The sequence below is a fragment of the Vespa velutina genome, chromosome 5 (assembly GCF_912470025.1).
Source record: "Vespa velutina chromosome 5, iVesVel2.1, whole genome shotgun sequence".
NCBI lineage: Eukaryota > Metazoa > Arthropoda > Insecta > Hymenoptera > Vespidae > Vespa > Vespa velutina.
The window spans coordinates 8,169,932-8,190,746 of record NC_062192.1 but is presented as its reverse complement, the minus strand read 5'-3'; the positions used below and the strand labels follow the sequence as shown (position 1 = coordinate 8,190,746).

Here is a 20,815-nt window from a genome sequence, read left to right as displayed (position 1 = left end):
TTTATGTGTTTTTTGTTATTTTCCCAAGAAATTTTTCTTTGATATTTCTTATATTATTTAAAATAATATTTTTGAAATTATATCAAATATGTAGTGAAATTAGCCGGTATTCTCGAGTCACTGTCCACTTAGTAATTGTTTTTTTTAATTCCGTCATATAAAAAATCATTATGATTAAATCTTTTATTTAATAGTTCGCTAATATTAATTTATGTTAATTTAAAACTTTAACCTCTTATACATAAAACCTTTTATCTGATGGATAGTAATTCTCTTTGTAAGCTTTCAGCTATTACCGCTGATATCGCCCTTACTCTTTGCGAATGATCCCTCATGAGAGGTTATAATTTTTAACCTGAAACTAAGACTGCCAAATGATAGGATTATAATTTGCTGTTATTTATTATCGATACAACATGGTAAATAAAATGATTATATATATTATATAAGTATTTATTCATTTATTACATTTGATTTACATATTTATTTACATATTTATTTTTTTAGGATGTTCAAAGACATTCTGTGCATACACTTGTATTTCGATCATTAAAAAGAACACATGATATGTTTTTATTGAATCAAGGTACTTTACCACCTGTAGATCAAAACCTGTAAGTTATAATCTGAAATTTTACAATAAAATCTTTTGTAAATGTATTTATGTATGTATATGTGTGTGTGTGTATTATATGTAAAAATATCGTAATATTTTGTTAATAGTCAAAATATGAAAAAATCTGTAAAAGCAAAAGATTGTTATGGTCCTGTGATGGAACGCGTTAAACACAATATGACGACAAAAGTACAAAATGAAAATGACAATCCAGATCCACCGCCACCAGGGGGTATGAAATTTTTATTTTTATTCAATATTTTATCATAATAATACTATTCTAACAATAATTTAATAATAATTAAAATAAGCAACAAAATAATATATAAGCAATTTATAATTTTTAGATGAATCCTTTGGTAGAAGTGCTCCCTCTGCGGTTATAACATATCACTCTACACCAACAAGTAACATTGTAGCAACTACAGCATCCACATTAGGAAGCAATACTGCTAATACTACGGTTGCTGTACCCATTAAAAAAGCTCCTTCTATGGCAAAGCCAAAATGGCATGCACCATGGAAATTGTACAGAGTAATAAGTGGTCATCTTGGTTGGGTACGGTGCTGTGCCATTGAACCTGGAAATGAATGGTTTGCTACTGGATCTGCAGATAGAGTAATTAAAGTATGAGAATATTGCTATTTTATATTTCTTGATATCATTTTTATATGTTGCAAAAATTTATAATAGATTTACTTTGATATTATTTCAAAATGATAATGATTTAAAGATAAATGTTTTAGATATGGGATCTTGCAACAGGTAAATTAAAAGTATCCTTAACTGGTCACATAAACAGTGTCCGTGGCCTGGCAGTCTCGCAAAGACATCCATATTTATTCTCTTGTGGTGAAGATCGTCAAGTTAAATGTTGGGACTTGGAATACAATAAGGTTTAAGTATATTCCTATATTATAAATACTTCATTATAGAAATCTTTTATAAAATATTAAATTCTTTGAAGGTTATAAGACATTATCATGGACATCTGTCAGCTGTGTATTCTATGGCTTTGCATCCTAGCATAGATGTATTAGTGACAGCAGGTAGAGATTCCACTGGAAGAGTATGGGATATGCGTACTAAGGCTAATGTTCATACCTTGGTTGGTCATACTAATACTGTTGCCAGTGTAATTTGTCAAACAGCAGAACCTCAAGTAAGTTAATATATAAATGAATTACAGTTACTATAAATGATGTATTAATATTATATCTGTAATTTCAGGTAATCACAGGGAGTCATGATTGTACAATACGTTTATGGGATTTAGCAGCAGGCAAATCGAGAGCTACTTTGACAAATCACAAAAAGAGTGTGAGAGCAGTTACATTCCATCCATCATTGTTAGTATTATTGTATAATATTATAGGGCTAAAATGTTATATAATTTATGCAAAATCATAATAACATTCGTGAATTTTTAGGTATATGTTCGCATCTGCATCACCCGACAATATTAAACAATGGAAATGTCCAGAAGGAAAATTTATCCAAAATCTGTCAGGACATAATGCCATAGTTAATTGTTTAGCTGTTAATGAGGATGGAGTATTAGTTTCTGGAGCAGACAATGGTACTATGCATCTTTGGGACTGGAGAACAGGGTAAATATAAATTTATTTTAAACATCTAAATATAATAAAACATTTTACTTTGTTATGTATAAATTTAATTTAAAATTTTGTTGCATATTATTTAAATTTTTAGATACAATTTTCAACGATTACAAGCTCCAGTTCAACCTGGCTCAATGGATAGCGAAGCTGGTATATTCAGTATCACATTTGACATATCTGGTACTCGTATGATTACAACAGAAGCAGATAAAACAATAAAAGTTTATAAAGAAGATAATACTGCGGTATGTACTTTTTGTAAATACATTAAATGCAGTACAATTACAAAGACAATGAAGGCTTCGTATTTATATAAATTGTTTATATTATTTCTAGACTGAAGAATCTCATCCTGTCAACTGGAGACCTGATATAATAAAACGAAGGAAATATTAAATAATAACTATAATAATTTAAGAAGAGTAATTTTTGCAATTACTTTTAATTCAACATTTGTATTTAATTAGAACAAATACAAGACATTTACCTATTTTATATATTAAAGTTCTTCATTCAAATCAAATTCTTCCTCTGGAAAATCTCCAACTTTTACATGTGCTGGTTTCACAAATCCACCATATTTAGGTAAACACTCAAAATATTTCTTTTCATTGACACTATAAATAAATATTCCTTAACATTAATTTTCTTTTTTTATATAATGAAACATAATATAATTTATTTTGGCACTACTCACGTTCCATTATTTTTACCAAGTGGTTCATCATATTTTACACCAATCCACCAACCTTCTTTAAATTCTGTTTTGCCAACATACATAATAGTAGCTCTGCGTTTAGGCTGATTTGGAACGCAAACTTCACATCTATCACCTATTTTGCATAATTCTGCTGCAGTTTTTTCTGCTTCTTCTTCCCGTAATTTTTCTTCTGCTCTCCTTTTCATATCCGCTTCATTGTATTTTCCTAACTTATTTTTTTCTAAAAATGCCTTTACTGTATCTATAATATAATAATAATTTTTTTATAAAATATATTGTCTTATAAAAAATACTGATACTTATCATCATTATTTAATCTTGTTCTCTGTAACTCTTATAAATCTGTACCTGATCTTTTAGCATAATCTTCCTCAGATATTTCAAATTTTTCAATATTACTCAGATCCTCTTCTGTGCGTGAGAAATTATCTATAACCTACAATTTTATTAAAATGCTTGTATAATCTTATTATTAAAATCAAAATGAATGTTACTTTTTTTCTTGTAAATATATTATACATGTATTCTCATGCCATCATCAATTGGATATGATCCTAAGAGACGTTGTCCATCATCTAATTTGCAAACCAAACTATCATTTTTATCATATACGTCTATCGTCATTGTTATTGGATTTCCTCCTGTGAGTAATTCCAATTTTCCCTATTATTGCAAAAAATCAATTATTATCAATATATTAAATATAATTATGTACAAAAATATAAAAGATAATTCTTATTCATTCAAATATATGTACCTTAAATTCATCGATTGTAATTCCCTTTTGAAATCTTCTTTCTATGCAAGAATTTTGATGGCCAGAGTTTGTAATACTCAAATTTATAAAGTCAGATGTAATAATCTTATAATCACTCATTTTAATTTCAAATAGAATGAAATTATTATTAAGTTTTGTTGCCGGCAACTTTTGACGTTTCTTCTACGATTTGGAGGTTAAGTGTCAGCAGTAACTATCAGAGTAACCATTGCGAAATTCAATACTTTCTATTTACATCTATATATATATATATTTATATATATGACGTAACATTGATAAATTAATAATAATGACAAAATATCAATTAATAAATAATTTTAACGTGTAAAACAAAATAAATACATCGTTTAGATATAAATAAATTGTATTTATGTATACACCCACACCTACACAAATTCCAAATAATTTACAATGTATGAGGTATTCAATTTAAACGGAATTCAAATACTTATATTACGATACGAAATAATATTATTAAAATATTCATAAAAGGAATTTTTTTTATAAATAAGTCATTTTCAGTTTGTTCATGGTTTATTAAATAACTAAATGTGTTATTTGTTATATAAGTAATATTACTATTTATGTGTACGGTTAATTAACGAAAAATAATTTCTACAAAACACTCTTAAGCTGACTTATCTATCAGAGTAACTCCATTTTTATGATTCAATTATATTTGCTTTCTCACATGTTATATATGTTCTCATTAAATGAATAAAGATAATAGAGAGGACTTCATTAGTATTAAATAATGTACATACTATCACATTTCAATAATGATTATTTTAACTTCAAATTTATAATTCATGTACATTTGTTGAAATAATGAAAACATTTTATAATACGATCATGATATTTTCATATGAATCAAATTATTGTGCTTCTATTTAATTTATAACAATTACTTGTTTTTTTTATTTTTACAGAAGTTTATTTTTTAATATTTCATAAGCCATTTTATTCCTAAAATATGGCATGTCCTCCTGAGAAAATGTTATTTTTCTATTTGCACATATATATTCTGCAAACATACAGGAAAATACGCCACAATCACTCCCATTCATTTGTTGTGGAATGTTCTTTACAGATACTAATTTCCAATCATTTGTATCAAATGTTTTTTTCTTTTTATCCATACTTTCTTCTTCAAGATATCGTCTTAATGCTGACAAACACTTGGGATTACTGCTGCCCATACTATCATAATAACATATAGACTTATTTCTAAAATCAATTATTGACATACACCAGTGAATACCTAAGTGTATAGGAACAACTATAATATCTTGAACAAATATATCAATCTTCCTTGTCCATCGTTTTAGAGATGAATGCCCACCAGAAAGTAATTTTGGATAAAAAAATGTATTCATTGCATGAACATTGGGAAACTTATCATTTGTTCCTCTACTTATTAACAAATTCATGTAAAAGTTGATGACTTCGTCATTTAACCAATTTAGATCTGCCAAAGTATTAATATCTTTTCTTGTTATCCTCAATCCATAAGATTCTACTAGAACTTCATCAGGAGGTTTAGTTATAAAAGCATTTTTAACTTCCTTTAACATTTCTTCTGTAAGAGTAGGTAATGGTGGATATTCTTCATCTTCTGTTTCATCTAATACCACTTCACATAATCTTGTAGAACGTGCTAACCTTTCGTCCAAAGCTGCTTCTCGTGCTAATTGATTTTGTTTTGATAAAACAAGCATCATCTTTTTAAGCTCTTCAGCTTCTTTATTATGTTGTTCAATACGTTCATTATAGCGTTTTGCTACTTGTGGAACAAAATCTTCTCTCGTTACAACTTTTGCTGCTAGTTTATCACGTAATGTATTAGTTTCTATAGTTTCAATATAATTATCTTGTATAGGTTTCACGATTGGATGTTTAATATATTTGTGAAATCGTATTTCATTGGGTGGTAACTGAAAAGGGTCTTCCTTTTTATTTTCTTTTACTATAGGAATTATTCTCTCCTTGTCTTTCTTTACTGTATTTAATAAAGACCATCTTGAATAGCAAGCAATTTGTGAAATGTTAGACTTAGCTTGTGGTTTACACAGAGGTGACTTATTAACTTTATCTATTTCAATAACTTTCATACATTTTTGTATGGGTTGACGCTCATCAGACTTGTTAAGTTTCTTACGTGGAAGAAAATTTTGCAACAATTCTCCATATTGATTTTTCTGCTTTAATTGATAAGTATTTATAAGCGTAGGACAATTGCCCATGTTTACTTTTACTAATTTGTTTTCTTTATTCGAAAAATATCCCATGTTTAATTTATTACAATTTGTTGTAGAAAAAGGAGATTTAGAAATGGAAGTTGAAGGTAAATTTTCAAAAGATGAATAACACTTCTTGTTATGAGCACCATTTAGTCTATTAGATGAATTTTTAGAAGAATATTTGCTTTCAGTATCAAGTTCAACATCATCATTATCACTATCATCAATTTCAAAGTATTCTTCTTCAGTATGAGTCGTATTATGATTGCAACATTGTTTCTTCGGTGTTACAAATTCCTTTTCAAAGCCATAAGAACCGGCTCTACGCTTCCTAGATCCTTCATCCGCCCATCCAAATAATTTTTTTAAAAACTCAAACATCATCATGATTACAGTAAATAATCCAAAATAACATGTACAAATTTTGTACAATTTCTTTCACTATGTCCATCAAGTATGTTTTATTTTGCTTCTTTTTAAACTTTGTAGTTATATCTAAAGAGAAAATTAACATAAATATCTATACATTAATGAAATATATGTTTAAGAAAGAAAGGAGGGAAAAGAGAGAGAAAGAGAAAAAGAGAAAGAAAAAGAAAAAAGAGAGAGAGAGAGAGAGAGAGAGAGAGAAAATAAATTCAAATAAATTTTTGTATATACGTTGTAAGCTTTATAACTATGAAAACAGAAAAATAAATAAAATTATAATACTTACATCGATCTTATATTACACCTGTACTACATATATATAATTTAAGGTATTGTTTGTGTTAAATTTTGATATCTCCATAATGTATATATATTTCCCGTTCATAAACGAATTAAGGATCTTCTCAATAAGGTTTATAGTTAAAAGTTGGAAGATCGTTTTTAACAATAACCTTTTACTATGGAATACACGAGGAAGATGTAAAAGCACAGGTCCTGTACACATTCAATTTCATACGTATAATATTTTGAACATAAACTGTGATTCCACATTGTACGTCATCGATTATTTCAAGCGATTCAAAAGATTGACAATTCTAAAAATATCGGTATAAAATGAAGTTTATTGCGCGCCATCTCGCGAAATTAAATATTCTTATTAATTATTTTTACATTAAAATTACGCAAAAATATTCAGTAATTCTAATTGTATATTCTTTTTCAATAAAAATTATAAATAGTAAAGCTTAGTTCTATTTTCTTTATGTAGATGGCACTCGAAAGTTTAATTATTTTCTCCATTGTTTTCCCTATCTTATTATATTAGTAAGACTATGATGGTATAACTGTCTTTGGCAGCACTGTTCAGCGTTGTTGATTCGAATATATATTGAATGGTTATGCGCATTACAGATACTACTTTGTTGTTTGAGTCATACTGTTATGACAGTTTATCGAATATAGAGTATTTATATATATGTATATATATATGTAGTATATTTAAATTTGCGAAGTTATTGACAGAAGAAAAGTTTGAAAAGAAAAGAAGAAATATTATCCAAATGAAATTTAACGAAAAAGAACTCGCAGAATTAAGTAGTGGTGCCGCCGATTTTGAAGGGCGTCTAAATCATAAACGGGCACACAAGTCAGGTTAATTGAATTTAATGAAGATTCATATATTTCAATTAGAGTGTCACTTTTTTTAGTTTGTTAGATATTATTGATCGATTCTTAAAATAAATTGCATGGGTATAATCGTTTACGAAGTTTTAGATTTTCTACGGTAAAGTTATGTTGATAGTGTGTGGGTAAAATTAAATGGAATATCTTTTTACAATAAAAATTTAATAATTTTATTACGTTCTCGATATTCTTATGTAATCATTTGATACACTTAACCATTATTGTGATTGTTTTTCAGGATCCAAAGAAAGATGGTTCAAATTAAAGTACAATCTATTATTTTATTTTAATATTAACGAAATAGGCCAAATTGACACTAGACAACCAGCTGGTGTAATAGTTTTGGAAAATTATAATATTAATCTTGACATGTTTGAAGGAGCATTTGCATTTAGTATATCTTTTCGAGATGAACATGACAAAAGACATATTCTGAGTGGTCGTTCAGAAGATCAAGTAGAACAATGGGTTGCGGCACTTAAACAAGCTAGTTATGAATATTGGAGATCCCAATTAATTGTACTTCAAGAAACATTATGTAGAAAAACGGGGAAAGATCCATTATTGATGCAGCTTAGAAATCAGGGTATCATTAGAGATGAAGCTTGGGAACCTGCATCAAGTTTTCGATCACATGTACAATCTTTTACAACATCAGTTGTATATACATTGGCTAGACTAAATCCAGTACAAAAAGAAATGAATTTAATTGAATTTTAATCATGTATATATAACAATCATCTTTTAGGCTGAACTTTGATAAGTAAATTGATTGGTAGAATTGTTTATAATAGGTCTCAGATAGTTAATTATATTTTAAAGTCATCAGAATATATTAATTTATTTATTCCTTTCTATGTACATCATCTGTAAGTTTATTAAGTTGAACTGATCTTCTTAAGTAATCCATTATAAGGAAAAATATGTAGTTGTAAATATTTTTTTTTTATAAGAATTGTACAACGAAATGGAAAAAAGAAACTTATAACTGCCTAACATTACTGTAAAAATATTAAGAACTTTTGATTATGATAATTGCAAAGGGATCTAAAAAGAGCGTTCAATATTTTTGAAGATTATATTGAAAAATATACATTTATACAATATAATTTCTAGTTACTTTGATACGTATATATAATTCTTAAGTAATTTATGTGACACTATAAATAAATACAAAAAAAAAAAATATAGATCGAATTTAAATTTTGTAAATGAAAGTAATTATTCTTCTATGTCTATTTATATATATGAGTATTAATCTGGAAAATATTGTAATTTTAACGAAAATAATTTTGTAAATAAATAATGTTGAAGAAAAAGGGATTGTGAGTATTTAACCGACTCTACAGAAATTAATCCTTTAATACAATAAAAATATTTTAAATATTAGAGTATATCTACAATATATCATAAATATTACTTTTTTGTGGTTTAAATTAGAAATGACAAAATATATATATTTTTTTATTTTTTTTTTATTTTCCTAAGTTAATAAATTTTTGGAAAAATTACAAAATTCGAAAGAGTTATAATTTTTATCTTAAAATGAATTGTCACCCTCTCATCTGTGCATACGTATCTGTGTGTACGAGTAAGTACACGTATACGTATAACAAAAACGTATGTAGTGAATCACATCATGAAATTTTCGCCCCCGTTCAATATAACGACGCTTGCGCCCTTATCTCGTAGAATTCAGTGCTCGTTGTAATGCTACGGAGACGGAGGGTTGCTACTCCAGGGTAAGATACCATTTTCATTGCGTCATTGCGTGTATTTACTATCTTTTTTTTGCTATATACTTGAAATATTAACAAAAACGAAATTTCGATCTTAATGGATTCATTTGCCATTAAATTGTAAGTCATAAATTATTTGTCAATAATTCTGAGAAATATAAAATAAAGCACAAATTAGTGTCTCCTTCTAGAATACGAAAGTATTAAGAATGATTCGTTGATTAAAAGCATCGTTTGATTTATTGTGTATTTTTTACTATGTGTGAATTTATAAACATTTAAAATAAGTAATTTGTAAAGGTGATGATATATTTATACAATATATTCAAATTCAATATACATATATGTATATATGTGTACATAAATTTTATATATATATAAATTATATAAAATTCGACAATATTTTATTTATTTATGTTATATATTAATTATATTTACACAAAGAAAAAAATTTTTTTCTTTCGAATAGATGAGAAATTCGGAAATAGGAGCGATCATCATGAAGAATTCTAGTTGTGCATCTTGCCCACTTGGTCCACCCCCAGACATATTACACATACCGCCACCACCTTTTCCAGAATTTCTCCAACAAAGTTCGGACTTTTATCCAAATTTAGGCGCTCTGCCTTTCCCGCCAAACCTGAACGACAGTCCTTGCAAGCACCTATGCGATCGACATTTTGAAGGGGTGCAATATATTGAAATGCCAAAACAAGGTAAATCAATATGTCAATCATCTGATTTTATTTCTTTTTTATTTTTTTTTCTATTTTTTACTTTTTTTGAATCAAATTCCCATTCTTTTTTAATAAATATATAGTTTTATTAATTCATTTTCTTTTTTTTTTCTTTTTAGGCACCGTTTTCGACGACACATGGTTATTAGTGCTAATATCATCTTGCATCGGTGTCATTCTGATTGGCATAATATTGGCTACGTTACTCTTAAAATGTAAATTGTAAGTATTCGTAATATTCCTTGTATATCGACACAAAGTATAAATCATCAAGAATGGTATGAGGAAACGTAGTTATTTAAAAAATTAGTATCAAGTTTTTAAAGAGAATTATCAATGTCGATGTGTTTTTATATTTATGTTTGACAGAAGCAGAAGTGGTAAAAATGGGGTAATATCTATACCAAATGCAACAACCGGGATGCAAACGAAAAATGGAAGAATTCAGAACGAAGCTGTTTTGTATCCTTGCGCTGCCGATACAATGCAAGATAGCCGTGTAATGTGGGCAACCCTTACACCACGTGGTACCACTAGACATTATTTAGAAGAACACACTTATGAAACTATCGGCGGTGGACAATTTCACAAGCGCGCTTGTTCGACAACACCAACCGAACATGTAAAACTGAAGGCAATTTAACAATCTTACGTTTGTATACGATGCTGCTTTTGAATGCAAATGAAAAAAAAAAAAAAAAAGAAAAACAGAACAAAAAAATAGTATAGGACCGTGTGATGATCTATGACGGAATAAAAATCGCAGTATGATAATATACGTATATATATGTCTTTTGAAAGTACAATTTATTTTTTATGCACATAAAAAGTTTCAATATATTTTACAGAATTTGTCCACTGTGATATTTATTTTTACGTCATTTTATAGATCGAACCTGTCTTACATATATGAAAACAGTGGTGGTCAAATGCTATGACGCTACGAAAAGACAATTATTGACAATTATTCAAAAAACAAAAAACTCACGAAAGACAGATTTGACTTTGCATATTTGCTAATTATTTTGTCATCTCTTTTATTTCTTTTTGTTTATTAATAAAATTATTGTATAGTAATAGTTTTTTTTTTACATATACCTCGAAGCACCTGTCCTACATTTTAATGATGAACAAATTTTTTGACCGCCATTGTCTATATTAGATCATATAAGAAGCATGATTTGTAGACACATGGTAGGTAATTAGTTAAATTAATTAAGAAAATAGAATAGCAGGCTAGATTTTCTATCTGAGAAAAGCTATATTAAAAGGTTGATCTATTTAATATTTAATTAATAAACGTCGAAATATATATTTTAGACGTATGCCGATCCTCCGGTTACAACTCCAGTACATGTCCGTCCAAAGGACGATAAAGCTTTTGATAATACTGCTTTTGTGGATTACGAAGAGCCCTTATCAGTAAAAACGGAGTATTATCAATTGAACGATGTTTTGGAACCAAGTGATGCAGGTAATATATATATAAAATAAATAAATAAATAAAATTTAGCTTATTAATATAATAACAATTTTTTATATATAATATTAATTATATAAAAACTATAATATACAATTTTTTATATAATATATTTATATAAAAAATATATAATACAATTGTTTATATAATATTTCTGGAAATAATTATTTTAAATTTAGGTATTCTTACGATACAAAGGGGTACATTACGCCCTCATGTAAGTTCTCCGACGAGAATAGAACATCCGAATTTACCGCCACTTAATCTTCTTCCTCATAAGCGTAGCTCTAAAAAGGGCACTATTGGACAACATGCTTCGGATACATTACTAAGAAGCAGTATTACATCTTCCACTTATATACCTACAATATAATATATTAATTACCACCCTTTCTACCCTTGCCATCAAAAATATAATATAATAATCTAAACGCACCTTTTATATTCGCAGTTATCGTCAAATCTAGTTACTATAAGTACACCATATCTATGTAAGTTAAATAAAAACGTCCTTAGCAAATATAATATTATTAAATCAATTGTTATTATTATAATTATTTGTATTTTTTATGCCATTTACATATAATAAGTCTATACAGATGTAATTGTTAAGGCTGTTCATCACTCCTGGTTTTATAATAATTTAAGGCTTCAATTAGTATAGACATAATTTTTGAACGATTTTGATGAATAAGCTCTCATTTTAAGGCTGTTCACTAGCCCTGATTTTATAATGGTTTACACCATCAATGAGAACAGACGCAATTTTTGAGCGATTTTAATGAACAAGATCTCATTTTAAAGAGGAAAGTTTAATATAGAATATATCTTTTTTAAATTTTTGAAAAATTTTATGTTTCTTAAAAAAAGTTGTGTTACCATTTTTTAACACGACTATTATTTTTTCGAGAATAATTTATGCACTTCAAAAAGTTAGTTTAAGCTTTTTAAAAAATTCGGAAAAGATATATCCTAGAAAAAATCTTCGTCTTTAAAGTGAGACTTCGTTTATCAAAATCGATCAAAAATTACTTCTTATTGTTACGTTAATTCTTATTGTTGGCGTAAATACTTTACGATATTTTTCGCGTAGAAAAAGTTTTATGTTGTGGCGCCCTTCGAAATTTACGGCGAAAGAGAAAAAGCTCGTACATCCACTACTGATTTTCATATACACGCTTGAATGGTGTATGTATGCTGTAAAGTAGCGATAGCCTGCTTGTTTAGTGCGTAAATAGTTGATATTAAGATTTTCTGAAATTTTACAAATGCAAAGAAATGCGTTTTTACAATGCTCGCACGAAGAAATTATGCTAACTCACTCGGTCAATCTTCGGACAGATGATTCTATGACAAAAATAAGGAAATTTGTGTCCAATGTTACGAAGATTATTACGCGTGAAAAACTACATATGATCTGTATAATATAAATACATACGGTCTTTTGATTAACTTTGATGATGACAAAGTTAGTTTACTTTTGTACTCCGACGCGTGAAGATTGAAACTCTCGCTTCCTAAATGTGTAAATTTATAAATTAATATTTTCTATAATTTTATAATTATTGAAACAATATACGCTATATATGTGGAGTACAATAAACTAATATTTAAACAATCGTACATTCATTTAAATATTACAAAAGTCGTAGCGCGCGAGAAATTTAAAATAATTTTAGTTTAAAATTTTAATATTTAAAAATTTTAATCCCGGGGTAGTTGGCCTTGTGTATTACAAACATAAATGCGCTTTTTTTGACTTTGACGATGATCGAGTTAGTTTTCTTTTGTTCTCTGACGCGTAAATATAGAAACTTTCTCTTTTTAAACGTGAAAACTTATAAATTAATACTTTCGATAATTTTTCGATAATTAATTTCTGTTGTACATGGAGTACAATAAACTAATATTTAAACAATAGTACATTTGTTTAAACATTAAAAAGACTGAAACGCGCGAAAAACTTAAAATAATTTTATTATAAAATTCCAATACATTAAAATTTTAATCTCGTATATCACATTTCTTGAATAATTTATACAATATATTTTTTTTTAGTCTTAAATTTTGAATTGGCGCTCGTTGGTTACGTGCGATGTCAACAAAATCAAATCTCTGAACGATTTCGATTGTTACTGGATTGTTCTTCCTTTGTTTTTCGAGGTGAAATTATCGAAGATTTTTCAGAATATCTTTCCTACTAGTAACAATGAAGTAAGTATATTTCTATATCATACATTTCTTGAATAATCTATACATTTTTTTATTACAACAGTGATACTAATAATTTTGTTCATATTTTTCTGTTTCAGAACTTCATAGCAATCGCGCGCATAACAATGAAGTAATGGAGTGTTTGTATTTAGTTTATATGATAAAATTAAAATATCGCGAAGTAGAAACAGTGTTTGTTTATTCGCTTTTCGCGATTTAAGCAAGTTTTTGCATTGACTGCATGCAATGCAGTCATTAAAATCAGTGTTTGTTCGCAAATTGTTTTACATTTTTAACAGTCGCACAGATTGTATTTATAAAAGACAGTGGAGTTTCGCGAAGTAAATTCAATGATCATCCGTTAATAAATAACTACGGCGAATTAAAGTTAATGGATCATTGAAAAGGATCTCGACCAACTTCAATGTCGACCTATACCTCATTTTCAACTACCTACTACTTAAATCGCGAATGAGTGTTTTGAAGATATCGCAAAATTTCTTAAATAGTAAGTGAATTTTTAAGTCCCTCCGATCATTCAATCATGTTGAGGTCCGAATCAGCGTAGATGATAAGTTAATGAATTTTTAACTCAGGATTTTCAGCAATTAATATACTAATTTTAATTTCTCCTACGTTGCGAAAAGGTATCTCTCGGAAAAGTAGTGATCAGTTTTTATTCAAAAAGATAACGTTTATAATTTTCAGATAAGTTAGGATTATGTTAGGGTTTTTTTCATATCTTAGAATTTGGAATCAAATTTTGTAGTGACAGTTTTTTAGTGATAATCAATTAGATTAGGGCTGGAAGCAACAAAGATATATGTCGAAGAGGCTTCCACGAACTGTAGCTCAAAAGGGCAATTATAAGCCATTGAGTTATTTTCGAAAATTCACCATAAACTTTTGAGAATGGTTCTTATTCTGATATTACCATGTTGTCACTCAAAATGTTCTTGGGGAATGATAATGGTTGTAGGGATGTAGATTTTAAAAATTAAGACGACGTAACATTTCATCTCCAGTCTTATATTGCCACGCGTATGTAAATAGGATTATTTCATATTTTATGCATTTTTACCATTAAAATCAATACAGAAATTTTGTACTTCTCTCTTTCCTAAAGTTCAATTAAATTCATAATTTTATTTCAATAAAATCAATTTAAAATCAAGTCATAAATTTTGCACATTTTCTCTTTTCAAAAGTTCAATTAATTTCATAATTTTACTTAAATAAAATCGAATTCTATATTAAAGTATATTAAAGTAGCTACGAAAAATATAAGATATGGCAACTGTAGGGACCACTAAAAATGCACTGAATAAAGATACACATGGAACTGAAACAAGCTTACTGGAATGTGTGTCAAGTTTTGCCATCCGTTAGTAATATTTTTTTCAGAGAAAATAATATTTCTTTAAATTAGTATCAACAATTTTTCATTTTCTTTTATTTTTCTAAAATTAAATTAAATTAAATTCAGAATTTTATCTTTCATATAAGTAATATATAGACATATTACTTATATATATTTATATATATTCTTTTTTTTTTCCTTATTTCTTTTCAGCTAGTTCCACGTAATGAGATCGCTAATTCGGGAAAAATTAATAAATAAAATTATTTTACTAACATTTTAAACAATGTACGAAGTAAATGATTTATAATAAATTAATATTTAAACAACAGAACACTCTTAGCAACATTACGTAGATTATAAGACACGATCAATATAAAATAAATTTAATTTTACTTTCGACACAAATAAATTAACATTTTACAAAGATTCAAACAATGTACAAGGTATATAAATTATAATTAGTTATTATTTAAACACTACACATTCTTAGCAACATTACAAAGATGCAACAGTCTCCATGTGGTGAGACCTGGATCTGTAGTACTTATGATATATCGAAATTTTTTGGTAAACAAGTACTATTGAGCAAATAGTTACATATTTCAAGAATATTTTTTTAATCTAATTCTAATTAAACATTAAAGTACTCAAATTTTACATTGCTAATCATACTTGAATAGATAAATGGATTGAATATACTAGAATTATAAAATAATTTCTTGAAGAAACGCACAGAAAATTATTCTATCCCATTTTCCCTCACCATTTTCTCTCGCCATTTTTAAGTAATTTTAAAGTATTTATTTTTATCTACTCTTATTAATTATTATTTATAAGTTTCAGGTGGGATACATGGATAGGACTCATGGGTGCCGGTCTTTGTGCGGGCTGCTACCTCAGCATCGTGAAGAGCTGCTTTCTTTTTCTTTTCTTTATCTTTTCTTTTTTTTTTAGGGATCATCAAGAGATTATCAAGGGACAATGAAGGACGACAAAAGATCATCGAGGGACGTCGAGGAATATTGAAAGACATTGAGGGATGTCAAGGGAGTCGAAGAACGTCGATGGACGTCGAGGGACGATAAGGGACATTGAGGGATGACGAAGAACATTGAAGGACATCGAGAGACATTAAGGGATATCGAGGGACGTCAAGGGACGTCGAGGAATAGATTCATCTGCGGTCGGGTGATTGATTGAATTTTTACAGGCGAATAAAAGTCCTACAATAATGGATTTTGTTTGATTATTCGAAATCTTGATTAGTTTTACAGTGGTGTACGTAGCTGACGATATTGCGACGGTCTTATTATCTATAAGAGGGAACTAACCATCTTCCGTTAGCGTTGGGAGCCAGAATTCTCGGTTAGTTCAGATTATCTCGGGTACGTTGATTTTAGAGTAGAGTCACTATTATTTTAATACTCGCGTGGGTGTCCGAGCACGATTAAAAGTTCTATCATAGATTTCGTTGTATTATTCGAAATTCGGGATACACGAACGGTTCTACTTAGAAGTGGAGTATATGTAGCTGTTGATGTTGCGACGGTCCTGTTACCCATAAGTGAGGACTGACCCTTCTCTAGATAGCATTGGGAACCAAAGTTCTCGTTTAGCTCATATCACCTTGGATTTCAACGTAAAGTCACCGTTATTCTAACACTCATGTATATTCGTGGAAATGATTAAAAGTCCTATCGGACACTTTGTTTTATTTGTTCGAAAATTCGATTAGATTACCTCGCGAATGCGGATTTTAGTGTAGTCCCATTAGTCTGAGGATTTTCACATGTAGCAACTACCTCGTAGGGAGATCTGGATCGATATTGCAATATATTGAAATCTAATTATATATCATATAATGCAAGTACTATTGAATGGCTGCATATTTCAGTGTATTTTCAAAATCCCTTTAATTCTGGTTAAACACTAAAGTACTAACATTTTACATTGCCAATAATATTTCTACAGACAAATAGATAAGATATAGTTAAATTCAAAGATAATTTCTTTAAATTCGCAAATTTATATATTAATTATCATATATGTTAATTATATTTATTTCTTATTCTTTATCGTGAAACAAATGCGTACCAACATCGTATCTAACACGGATCACTGCAAGAGGCATTCCTACCATCAAAGAAAGATATACATATGAGCGACTGAAAAATGCGAGTTCATATTCTACTAAACTACTTATTCTAACTCACCAAACCAATTGTTATGACGCGTGAGAAAGGTATACATATATAAGCTTGTATTACGTTTGTAGTTCATATTTTGTCCATACCTGTCGCTGAAGTCGCATACGTTGCGAGTGAAATATCATGAGCAGAAAACAAATTGATATAAGAACTATTAAAAAATACCTTTAAATTAATCGATTAGATCATGATGTTTCAATTACACAAAGAGGATATTTAAAAATCATTTATTATTTATTTATTTTTATCATATTATTAAAACGCTTGTTATTTTAATATGATAATAATATTAAAGAGGACTTATAAAGATATAAAAAGAAAAAATTATGAAACATTGTTTAATTTGGTGCAATTAATTTAGTGTCATTTGAGTATAGGTTAAATGCAGTATGCATTTGTGTTGCACATTGTGCAAACGTTTGAGTAATCCTTGTAAAAAAGTAAACATATACGCATAAACAATCATGTTTAAGATCGTTCGACGTTATTATGTACTTGTCAAAAGTTTGAATCTAATGTAGTTTATTATAAATTGTTACGTTTCATCGAACAATTTTTTTCTGAATAAAAATATTTGATAAATATTTTTTTTTTTTAATGTATTTCTTATTTTTTGTTTAATTAAGAATAACAATAACACCATCTTTCTTTATTTCGTTCTGCTTATAAATTGTTTTTAAAGAAAAATACAATTTCTTATAATTAAGTATGGAAATCAACCCGTTAAGTATAATTCTTGTAAAAAGTGACAGCAAGGGTGACAGACTTCTATTTCGATATCCACATATGATGAGTCATGTGCGTGACTCAAAACAATGCACAAAACGTAAAAATCCGTATTCCTTGACAACTACGGAAGATTTATTGCAGGTGAATTCGAGATTTATCATGTTTAACTATCTAATAATGTTATTGTAGTTAATTTACTATTAGATCTTCATTAGCAGTCTCTACCATTTCCAACTTCTAACATAAACAATGGAAATCTTACTGGCTTAAAGGATGAAGTACTTTCAACATTATTTGCAGTTAAACCTGAATTGTGTGAACAAAAATTTGAATTGAAAGTAAATGATGTTCGCTTCGTTGGACATCCTACTTTAATACCACAGCGTGGTTTTAAAGAAGTCAATTCTTCTATGCTCTTTAATGTAGTGTTTGCTTTACAAGCTCAAGCAAGTCATTCTGTAGTAAAATGTTATTATGATCTAAGCAGAAGGTTTGTTCTGTATAAATATTTAATAGTCACAAAATTCAAAAGATAAGTAGTTTACTTTCATTTTAGATTGGGCATTGCATTAAGGCACGAAGAAAAAAGATGTGGTTTTTTGACAGATGAAATTAAGATTATGGTATCAACTCATGATGAAATTACTGCTAGGTAAAGGAAATGTTTATTTAATTATTTTTCATGTAATAGCAATTATAAATTTTTAACATATATGTACATATATTTTTAGATCAGAGGGTGAAAGTGATAGTGATGAATCTCCATATGAATTGATATTGCAGAAAAGTTTACTTGCTCGTAATTTAAAAACAGTTTTCAGTAGTATCAGTACATCTGGTATAATTAATATTATGATTAATAAATGGATACAAGTGCGGTTTTGTCTTCCACAAAAAGTTCACCAATCATATAAGAAAGGTTTCTTCATTAATCCTGAGATTATTGATAGGTAAAAACAACAGAATTTTATATAAATATATTTGCATAGTTTTTGAGAAAAAAATAATATTAATAATTATTTACAGATGTTTAAACAGTTTAAGACCTTATCATGGACTGCTTTTGTTAATTGAACCTTCAGACTTATTAGATTCATTGCCAATAGATTCTTCTCCAGCATTAAGACGTCTAATTCAAATGTATAATCCATTAAAGAGTCTACAAACATTAGCAGCTGATTCAGATCTAACACTGACACAAGTATTCCAACTGACTGGACATTTAGTTTATTGGGCTAAAGCTAGAATAATTTATCCACTTTGTGAAAGTAATGTTTATGTTGTATCACCAGATGCTATTTTATCTAATCAATTATTGGAAGCATTTTCTGAACAATTTTCTGGACTTTGTCTTCTACAAGTATGCATAGAATTATATTTATTAATTTACAAAATTCCACAAATCATAATCTATGCTGCATATTTTTTTAGGTTATCAGTGATTTTTCCTTGCCAACATCAATTAGTCAAAAGTTAAATCCTTTAAGTCAACCTCAGCAACAAACACAATTAGTAAAAGTCATTATATGGTTGCTCAAAAATCATCTACTTTTGCAATTGCATACATATGTTCAATACATGCCAACAGTACATGGTCTTGTATTACTGGTAAATAATGATAACTTTTCTTATAGTCTGTAAACACAGATATAGATTATCTATTTTTTTTAAAGGACTCAAAAGAGCAAGCAACTTTTGATGTAAATCATATTGATGAAACTGAAAATTCTTGGGATTTTGATGAAACTAATAAAGGAATAATTACCGATGTAAAAGAAGAGCTATCTCATACTTTACATAAAAAAGAAGTGTTCTATAATTATCCATCAGAAAGTTATGATATTCCGTCTGATGACAGAAAGTTACTCGATAAATTGTGTCGGCTTGGATATTTTAATGGTGGACATCATCTAGAAGAGATAATGTATTTAGAAAATATTAGAAGATCTCAATTATTGCAAATATTAGATAAATTTAGAGATATACTAATAACACGTGAATGTGAAGATCCTGCAATAGATATGTTTCATACTCAGTTAGGATCTTAGTGATACTATTTTGTATGATAGTACAGTAAGAATAATTACAATTAAACAGTATTAAATTCTTCTATTCTTTTTGTATATCTTTTGAAATTGTATCCTTTATAATCAACTTTTATTTGATAATAAAAATATATCAAGTAAGCTAAATGTAATATAAATGTAAATCTAATAAAATTATTAAAAGGCTTAATTTATATTTTACATATATTTTTAATTCTTGCATAAAAAGTTCCCATGATATATTTTCCAAAGTACTTATGTATTTACAAATTTATGTTTTATACAAATAAAATGATAATATGACAATAGTGAGATTTATTTTATATATTTATTTATACAATAACCATTATAATAAATTATATATATATAATATATATATATATATATATATATATATATATATATATATATTTATATTTATATTATGTGGTAGTGATAATATATTGCTAACGTTTGACACAATTTTGGCAAGTAGGTTGGATAGTACAGGATATTGCCTTACGAGATTCGCACATTTAAATGCGACTAATGCGCATTATACACATTACTTTTTGATTGGAATCATCACCGAGCCTCTATTTAATTTTGGACTTTGTTTTCTTGCAGTCGTACTTATGTCATACATATTAATAAACAACATAAGATGTTCTATTTAATAACTATAATTATTATATAATTATTATAATAAAAAACTTGCAAAAATGATCTC

General features: G+C 27.9%; 6 protein-coding genes across 12 annotated transcripts; 4 read left to right on the top strand and 2 right to left on the bottom strand.

The window, feature by feature from the left end:
* The first annotated feature begins 128 nt into the window (after positions 1-128).
* Positions 129-2,734, top strand: LOC124949107 (pleiotropic regulator 1). Of its 2 annotated transcripts, XM_047493706.1 has the most exons (10): positions 131-419; positions 508-614; positions 724-848; positions 964-1,244; positions 1,364-1,513; positions 1,585-1,779; positions 1,848-1,966; positions 2,048-2,227; positions 2,331-2,484; positions 2,576-2,734. In XM_047493706.1, exons 1-10 carry the CDS (start codon positions 417-419, stop codon positions 2,633-2,635), a joined length of 1,374 nt encoding a protein of 457 aa, XP_047349662.1. In that variant the 5' UTR covers positions 131-416; the 3' UTR covers positions 2,636-2,734. The 2 variants fall into 2 exon arrangements, with proteins under 2 accessions (XP_047349661.1, XP_047349662.1); XM_047493705.1 differs by having other exon boundaries at positions 129-419; positions 2,331-2,734.
* LOC124949112 (tubulin-folding cofactor B) lies at positions 2,276-3,967 on the bottom strand. Its single transcript, XM_047493720.1, has 6 exons — positions 3,718-3,967; positions 3,480-3,623; positions 3,309-3,396; positions 2,937-3,201; positions 2,727-2,856; positions 2,276-2,606 (listed from the first exon to the last, which is right to left on the bottom strand). Exons 1-5 carry the CDS (start codon positions 3,835-3,837, stop codon positions 2,739-2,741), a joined length of 735 nt encoding a protein of 244 aa, XP_047349676.1. The 5' UTR covers positions 3,838-3,967; the 3' UTR covers positions 2,276-2,606; positions 2,727-2,738.
* On the bottom strand, positions 3,816-7,151 carry LOC124949103 (sentrin-specific protease 1-like). Its single transcript, XM_047493700.1, has 2 exons — positions 6,694-7,151; positions 3,816-6,473 (listed from the first exon to the last, which is right to left on the bottom strand). The coding sequence occupies exon 2, from the start codon at positions 6,363-6,365 to the stop codon at positions 4,662-4,664; it is 1,704 nt and encodes a 567-aa protein (XP_047349656.1). The 5' UTR covers positions 6,366-6,473; positions 6,694-7,151; the 3' UTR covers positions 3,816-4,661.
* A 126-nt stretch (positions 7,152-7,277) lies between these two features.
* Positions 7,278-12,078, top strand: LOC124949109. 4 transcript variants are annotated; one of them, XM_047493712.1, is made up of 7 exons: positions 7,278-7,559; positions 9,285-9,334; positions 9,801-10,047; positions 10,188-10,290; positions 10,438-10,702; positions 11,389-11,542; positions 11,728-12,078. In XM_047493712.1, the coding sequence occupies exons 1-7, from the start codon at positions 7,301-7,303 to the stop codon at positions 11,919-11,921; spliced, it is 1,272 nt and encodes a 423-aa protein (XP_047349668.1). In that variant the 5' UTR covers positions 7,278-7,300; the 3' UTR covers positions 11,922-12,078. The 4 variants fall into 4 exon arrangements, with proteins under 4 accessions (XP_047349668.1, XP_047349669.1, XP_047349671.1 ...); XM_047493713.1 differs by having other exon boundaries at positions 7,279-7,559; positions 10,438-10,690; XM_047493715.1 differs by lacking the exon at positions 9,285-9,334 and having other exon boundaries at positions 7,280-7,559.
* Positions 7,566-8,507, top strand: LOC124949114 (pleckstrin homology domain-containing family J member 1-like). Its single transcript, XM_047493722.1, has one exon. The coding sequence runs from the start codon at positions 7,962-7,964 to the stop codon at positions 8,310-8,312; it is 351 nt and encodes a 116-aa protein (XP_047349678.1). The 5' UTR covers positions 7,566-7,961; the 3' UTR covers positions 8,313-8,507.
* A 1,783-nt stretch (positions 12,079-13,861) lies between the features above and the next one.
* Positions 13,862-20,296, top strand: LOC124949104 (GATOR complex protein NPRL3). 3 transcript variants are annotated; one of them, XM_047493701.1, is made up of 8 exons: positions 13,862-14,270; positions 16,080-18,202; positions 18,277-18,551; positions 18,618-18,713; positions 18,793-19,011; positions 19,088-19,421; positions 19,493-19,669; positions 19,735-20,296. In XM_047493701.1, the coding sequence occupies exons 2-8, from the start codon at positions 18,041-18,043 to the stop codon at positions 20,107-20,109; spliced, it is 1,638 nt and encodes a 545-aa protein (XP_047349657.1). In that variant the 5' UTR covers positions 13,862-14,270; positions 16,080-18,040; the 3' UTR covers positions 20,110-20,296. The 3 variants fall into 3 exon arrangements, with proteins under 3 accessions (XP_047349657.1, XP_047349659.1, XP_047349658.1); XM_047493703.1 differs by having other exon boundaries at positions 13,865-14,270; positions 18,280-18,551; XM_047493702.1 differs by lacking the exon at positions 13,862-14,270 and having other exon boundaries at positions 15,942-18,202.
* The last annotated feature ends 519 nt before the right edge of the window (positions 20,297-20,815 follow it).

Coding starts and splice junctions, on each gene's coding strand:
- LOC124949107 (XM_047493705.1), top strand. Junction 1,245..1,363: donor CTGCAGATAGAGTAATTAAA/GTATGAGAATAT, acceptor TAAATGTTTTAG/ATATGGGATCTTGCAACAGG. Junction 1,780..1,847: donor GTCAAACAGCAGAACCTCAA/GTAAGTTAATAT, acceptor CTGTAATTTCAG/GTAATCACAGGGAGTCATGA.
- LOC124949112 (XM_047493720.1), bottom strand. CDS start 3,837: ATGAGTGATTATAAGATTATTACATCTGACTTTATAAATTTGAGTATT. Junction 3,397..3,479: donor ATGATGGCATGAGAATACAT/GTATAATATATT, acceptor ATAAAATTGTAG/GTTATAGATAATTTCTCACG. Junction 3,202..3,308: donor AGATTATGCTAAAAGATCAG/GTACAGATTTAT, acceptor ATTATATTATAG/ATACAGTAAAGGCATTTTTA.
- LOC124949103 (XM_047493700.1), bottom strand. CDS start 6,365: ATGATGATGTTTGAGTTTTTAAAAAAATTATTTGGATGGGCGGATGAA.
- LOC124949109 (XM_047493712.1), top strand. CDS start 7,301: ATGGTTATGCGCATTACAGATACTACTTTGTTGTTTGAGTCATACTGT. Junction 10,291..10,437: donor TTACTCTTAAAATGTAAATT/GTAAGTATTCGT, acceptor TATGTTTGACAG/AAGCAGAAGTGGTAAAAATG. Junction 10,703..11,388: donor CCGAACATGTAAAACTGAAG/GCAATTTAACAA, acceptor TATATATTTTAG/ACGTATGCCGATCCTCCGGT.
- LOC124949114 (XM_047493722.1), top strand. CDS start 7,962: ATGTTTGAAGGAGCATTTGCATTTAGTATATCTTTTCGAGATGAACAT.
- LOC124949104 (XM_047493701.1), top strand. CDS start 18,041: ATGGAAATCAACCCGTTAAGTATAATTCTTGTAAAAAGTGACAGCAAG. Junction 18,552..18,617: donor TATTATGATCTAAGCAGAAG/GTTTGTTCTGTA, acceptor CTTTCATTTTAG/ATTGGGCATTGCATTAAGGC. Junction 19,422..19,492: donor CTGGACTTTGTCTTCTACAA/GTATGCATAGAA, acceptor ATATTTTTTTAG/GTTATCAGTGATTTTTCCTT.